The sequence below is a fragment of the Conger conger genome, chromosome 12, assembly GCF_963514075.1.
Source record: "Conger conger chromosome 12, fConCon1.1, whole genome shotgun sequence".
Lineage (NCBI taxonomy): Eukaryota > Metazoa > Chordata > Actinopteri > Anguilliformes > Congridae > Conger > Conger conger.
The window spans coordinates 49,504,391-49,510,492 of NC_083771.1; the positions used below are offsets into that span (position 1 = coordinate 49,504,391).

General features: G+C 43.8%; 1 protein-coding gene across 1 annotated transcript; it reads right to left on the reverse strand.

Moving 5' to 3' along the window:
* Positions 1 to 1,012: 1,012 nt before the first annotated feature.
* Positions 1,013 to 2,728, reverse strand: rxfp3 (relaxin family peptide receptor 3). Its single transcript, XM_061215597.1, has one exon. It carries the CDS (start codon positions 2,709 to 2,711, stop codon positions 1,446 to 1,448), a length of 1,266 nt encoding a protein of 421 aa, XP_061071581.1. The 5' UTR covers positions 2,712 to 2,728; the 3' UTR covers positions 1,013 to 1,445.
* Between the last annotated feature and the right edge of the window lie 3,374 nt (positions 2,729 to 6,102).

Sequence of the window (6,102 nt, forward strand, 5' to 3'; positions counted from 1 at the left end):
GGATTGCTGATGTTGGGGCGTGTGCCAGAGTTTTACATCTCCTCAATCGCGTCATCCCCCCAGTCTGGACAATCGTTGCTTGGCGACGTTGCGAAATCCACGGGTTTGAGAAACACAGCCATGGACGCGTAATAGAACAACATTTAAGCGCGCATCACGATAGACTCGTCCGCTCCGTTACTTTCCATTCGATTCCTCCAGCTCGCGAGTGAGAGTGATGAAATTACCAGCACGTAAAACACCTTCTTCTTTTTTCCAGAAATACAGACGTATTAAATGCTTTCGGAGCAATCTCTAAGAGGTATATTCTCCCCTTTGCTCTTTGAGTGGACTTCATTTGTAGTGCGGCACTGCGCAACGAAAAGGCAAAGCACTTTTGGTTTTAACCCTTAGCGCATTGGCAGTTTGTCTCATACAGTTTGTCGGTCTGCGTTATGTCACTACTAAACCCCACGAATGATGGGTTTTTTTTTTAATGAAGGTTGTTGAACATTTAAGTTCTTTTAAATGCAAGTCAATGCAAGTCTGGCTCATTATAATTTTCTTTGTCTTCATTGAATTCTTCATTACCTGCCAAAAGGTTAGATAGCCTCTGCCGCATTATCAGAAATAAGAAGACCATTAATCTCAGTCTTTAATTTGATCACTTAATCTTTTATGTCTTTTATGTTAATCTTCTCTTCATGTGCTAGTTTACATCTTAGCACAATGTGAAAATTAGACTTTTATGTTTCCTCGAGAGTGCCTGTCAGACCTCATATTCTACTAAAATGAGCTCACGGTTTAAGAGTTTAAGGAAACGAAGGTTTTAAAGTTCAATGAGACAGAAAGTGGAAATCCTGAGATGAAAGCCGTTTTATTCCCAACCGAAACCGGTGGCCTGTGGGATTATATCGTACGGCTGCTATAGCTGGGTAAATGCGGAATCTATCAAATGCAGATTTGGCTACCTGGAATGTGGAAGATTATGTTCATAATCCACACACATTTTCCTCTGACACATCTGCAAAACTGGAAGGACAGAGAATACATCTTTATTTTTCACAGACTTTCACACGTTTAAACGCAACAGTGCACGAGCCATACGCATGGACTTTGAATAATATCATCAACATATTTAGCAAACTTTTTACCCGTCGAAACGGTTTATATCTATTTTTTTAAAAATCAATCAAAATTAAACAGTTTACACTAAAAACAAGCCAAAGAAAAGCCTATACAGTTCTGGCATTCTTAAAGTCATGACATTGATTGGAAGCATACCCTTTGTCACCTCGTAATTTACTGTATGTTCATAATTCTCGAGAGCGAGAGGGACGTTTGCCCATACGTTTCAGCTGTCTTTCTCACCTGTATTCAGAATCGGAATACAAGTACGATACGTGATGGAATGACTATTCCTTAATGGGAGAGAAACATAGCCTAACCATATTTTGTTCTCTATTTTACGTGCTGTTCGGGAGAAGATCGTTTCTGCCGTGATACATAACGACCCCCGGGGGGTAGAACACCAGTCCCGGCTCCGCGGGGCTGAGCTGAACCAGCGGGTTCCCCTGCTCGTCCTGTTCCGGCTTAGTCGAAGCCGTAAAGGGTCGCATGTTTGTGACAGAGGGCGAGGTGATTTTCCAGAAGAGTTTTTTCAGTGCCTTTCTAAACTCTTTCCTCATTAAGCAGTACAGTATGGGGTTCAGGCAGCTGTTGGAGTGCGCCAAACACACGGACACCGGGAAGATGTACGCCTGAGTTGTGTAATATTCGGAGCTGAAATGTACCACGTTGAGTTTAATCAGTATCCCCCACGCTGTCAGCGCCTGGTTCGGCAGCCAGCACAGGAAAAAGGACAGAACCACGATAGTTACTGATTTCGTAACTTTGGAGCGTCTTTTTGCGCTGGACGTGTTGATGTTTTTGTTTGTGATGAATCGCAGGAGGAGCAGGTAGCACACCGAGATGATCGCCAGCGGGATGACGAACCCCAGCAGCACTTTCTGCGCGTGGTAAAGCCCCAGCCAAAACTGCGCATCGACGGTCTTGTCTGGGAACTTCACCAGGCACAGCTCTTCGTTTGACACCGTGGCCGTGGTGGAGAACACGGCGTGGGGCAGCGCGGCTGCGATAGCGGCCACCCAGATGAGCGCACTTATCCGCTTAGCGGAGCAGCAGTGCCGGCGTCTCTTGCTCTTCAGCGCAGACGCGACGGACCAGTACCGCGCCACACTCATCGCCGTGAGGAAGAACACACTGGCGTACATGTTCATGGCGGTCACGTAAGAGACTATTTTGCACATGGCTTTGCCAAACAGCCAGGTGAAATCCAAAGCGTTCTCCACAGCCCAAAACGGCAAGGTCAGGACAAACTGGAAGTCCGTCACCGCTAGGCTGGTGACAAACAAGTTGATGGGCGATTTCTTCCACACTTGTTTCGATTTCATTAGATGCAGGACAAGGATGTTTCCAATGAGACCCAGAGCACAGACAACCGAGTAAGTTATAGATATGACTATTCTCAGGATTGCAGATCCATCAGTCACAAACTCGGCTTTATCCAGATCCAGGATATTGAACAGATCAGTCCAAGAACGATTCGTTTTGTTGAACATGAGAGTTGCGTTGTGCATGACAACCGGGAAAATTCCAAATACTTCATTTTCTTGCTGTTGTTCCTCGTCAGAATAATTCCCTGCCGCGTCGCTGCCATTCAGGGCATCCATCCCATTTCATCCGAACCGGCCGCGATGAGAAGAATTATTTCGAGTGAAAAGAACGCTGGGATGCTGGCGGCATCGCTCAACACAACACCGCGCAGGTTTCGACTGAAACCAGCTTCAATATATCCCTGTGAGTGTTGATTTAACGTAATGTCCTTGGTATGAAATTCCGTTGGGGTGAAAAATAAATTGCCATAATTTGAAATTCAAATTTAACTTTGAGACGAATCGAAAGGTGCTAACGTGTTGTTCTCTGCCTGTTGTGTGAGGTTAAGACGCGTACGATCTGTCTGTAAAGCGGAGAAAATGCAGCCTTTTAACGGGGCGGCTTTCGCGGATTGGACAGCGCGCGCACTTATACGCGAAGCTGAAGCGCCGGGACACTGCCCACGTGCTCGGGAACAACTTTTACTTAGTTTGTTAAATGTACTTGAGGAAGAGGGCAGCGTGTGTTGTTACCTAACTCACACGGAGACACACTTGCTTGTGTGGGAACGACGAGACGCCTGTCTTTACTGTACCCTACCCATTTACAAAATGGGTAAATATATGCGTAAATACCATCTAGCCAATGCAGATGTACAGTGGGCTCTGAAATGATTGGCACCCTTGATGCATAAAATACAATGCACAAAATACTGTAATACAGTTATTAACATAAACTTTATTTTCCAGCATGTGCTTCATTAATGATTCAGTGGAACATTTCAGTCTTACATTAAAATAGTATTTTCCCCAGTATTTTACCGTTCCTCCCTGCTGAACTTTTCAGAATCATTGATATCCTTGGGCATGGATTTTGTTTTCAATGAACCACTTCTGTGTGGATTTTGATGTATGTTTGGAGTCATTGTCCTGCTGGACAATCTGCCTACGACTTGATGACCCCAAGATGCAAACAATATCTACAATTCTTAAACCATGATCTTTGGGTTCTTTCGACTATAATTTGGATTCCTAGGTTTTCAGAAAAAATAGATTAGGCGGACTTTATATAAAACATTGAAATATGATAATAAATGTATTTAAATAAAAGTATATTGTTTCCCCATATGTTTGAACACATAGATTATTCTCTGCATTGTTTACTAAATACAGCATTTTTTCTTCATTTTTTCCAATAATTCTGGAGCCCGTGTAAGGTTTCTGTCTGCAGAACTGTTGCTCACTCTAGAGTCTAGTGTGCATGAAAATCCCAGGAGATTCACTCTGAGACTCCACACTGTCTGCCACCAACAACCATTCCACCGTCAAAATCTTTCCCCATTCTGATGTGAACATTAACGGAAGCCCCTGACCCATATCTACATGATTGTATGAATCGCGCTGCTGCCACACAATTGGCCGATTAGATAATCGCATGAATAAGTAGGTGTAATGAAGTAAAAATGTAACTAATAAAGTACTTTGTGAGTGTATATTTAAACATGTTTACATGTGTGAATTGCAGTGTTGTGAACATATTAAAATCCATCTTCAAAAAGAATGCATTTTTTTCTTCTAATTTTACATGTTTCCCGATCCATTTTTTCTTACCCTGGTCTTCTGGCAGTAGATGCTATGGAGGAAGGGCAATTCACGCTGTTCTGCACAAGGGCAATTCACGCTGTTCTAAATATTAATATTTAGAACCCAGCACGGTTGAATTGAACAAATAAATGGTTCCCGCAAAGTCAGGAAAACGTGCAAACGATGTTCATGCATGCTGAAAGATTCCGTTCTTACTTCAGCGTCCAATCTTTTAAACAGTCGCCTGTTTTTCAGTTCGCACGCTGGCCGTGAGTGATGCGGCTCCGCCCCTTCAGAGTGCAGCGCTGGAGTAGAAGTGCCAATTGTCCGATATGTTTACAGGAGACTAAAACAAGCTGTCATTTACTTATATATGCAATTATTGAGAGTGGACAGACTGAGGCTGTTAACTTTCGTGTCAGAAGAAAAATATCACCGCAGGGTATTCCATAATTTCTCTCGGAATTCATGTTCAGACAATGGGAAATGGCGCGCGCGTCAGACAGTTGAAATCCGTCCTTTATTCAATCAAAGGCCGCTGGAAAGCGGCTTCCGGTCGGCTGCAGCGGTGTCTGTCATCTGTGCTGAAAGGTCTTTGTGTCGCCGAATGCAATTTCATCATATCGAGGTCTCTCTCGAGCTCTCGTAACCGGAATTGTACAAAGGCTATTACGCCGAGGAGTTTATTCGGTGATATTTCAGAGGAAGTAATACTTTTCCTCCATTATCCAGCCGTCGGAGATGCCTGCAACAATGTTCTGGTAATATGAAAAGGCAATGTGAATTTACACAGAGAACTGGAAATATTCATTTTCTTAGAGAACCCCCCCCCCCACCAGATTATTTTTCTGCCACATTCAGATTCAATGTCATTGGTGGATCACTGAAAAACTTAATTTTTTCAGTGATCCACTAAGCTCATTTTTATCATAATTGAGCTTAGTCATATCTGTGTTCCGTATACATTATGCATCTCTTCCAGAGATTAGCGGTGGTGATCTTGGACAGGAGGAATTGGGTCCGTAATCTGGCCGGAGTGGGAGAATGAGGGGCGGTGAAGCACCATTCTTCTTCACAGAGCTCCTCCTGCTCTCCTGGAGCATCCTGGAGTGAACTGTATTACTTTAAGGTGTATTTATGCAGAGAGGTCGTATGGAGACTGAGGTCTTAGGCAGTGCACTTTGACCCCTGACCCCTCCCTGACCCTGGGTAATGCAACTGCCGTTATGCATTTTCCTGCGAGACGTGTAGAGGTGGCAGAAGCACTCGGGGTCTCAAGACCAGGCTGTGGTTTAGCTTCTGGGCAAACGAAGCAGCAGGTGCACTTCAGTGGCAGGAAAAGGCAAAAGCAATGCTGGGCTGAATGGCCTGTTCTCGTCATGTTGTGTTATGTTATGATGCTATGTTATGTTATGCAATGCTATGCGATGTTGGGTTGTGTTGTGCTATGATATGTTGTGCTGTGTTATGTTATATGTTATGTTGTGTTGTGCTATGTTGTGTATTTTGTTATGTTATGTGCATGCGCATGTTTGTGTGTGTGTATGTGCGTGTGTTTGTGTGTGTGCATGTGTTTGTGTGTGTGTATGTGCGTGTGTTTGTGTGTGTGCATGTGTTTGTGTTTGTGTGTGTGCATGTGTTTGTGTGTGTGTATGTGTGTGTGTTTGTGTGTATGTGTGTGTGTATGTGCGTGTGTTTGTGTGTGTGTATGTGCATGTGTTTGTGTGTGTGCATGTGTTTGTGTGTGTGTTTGTGCGTGTGTTTGTGTATATGTGTGTGTGTATGTGCGTATGTGCGTGTGTGTGTATGTGCATGTGTTTGTGTGTGTGTATGTGTGTGTGTTTGTGTGTATGTGTGTGTGTTTGTGCGTGTGTTTGTGTGTGTG

What these genes read in the sequence shown, in the direction of transcription:
- rxfp3 (XM_061215597.1), bottom strand. Translation starts at nt 2,711, where the DNA reads ATGGATGCCCTGAATGGCAGCGACGCGGCAGGGAATTATTCTGACGAG.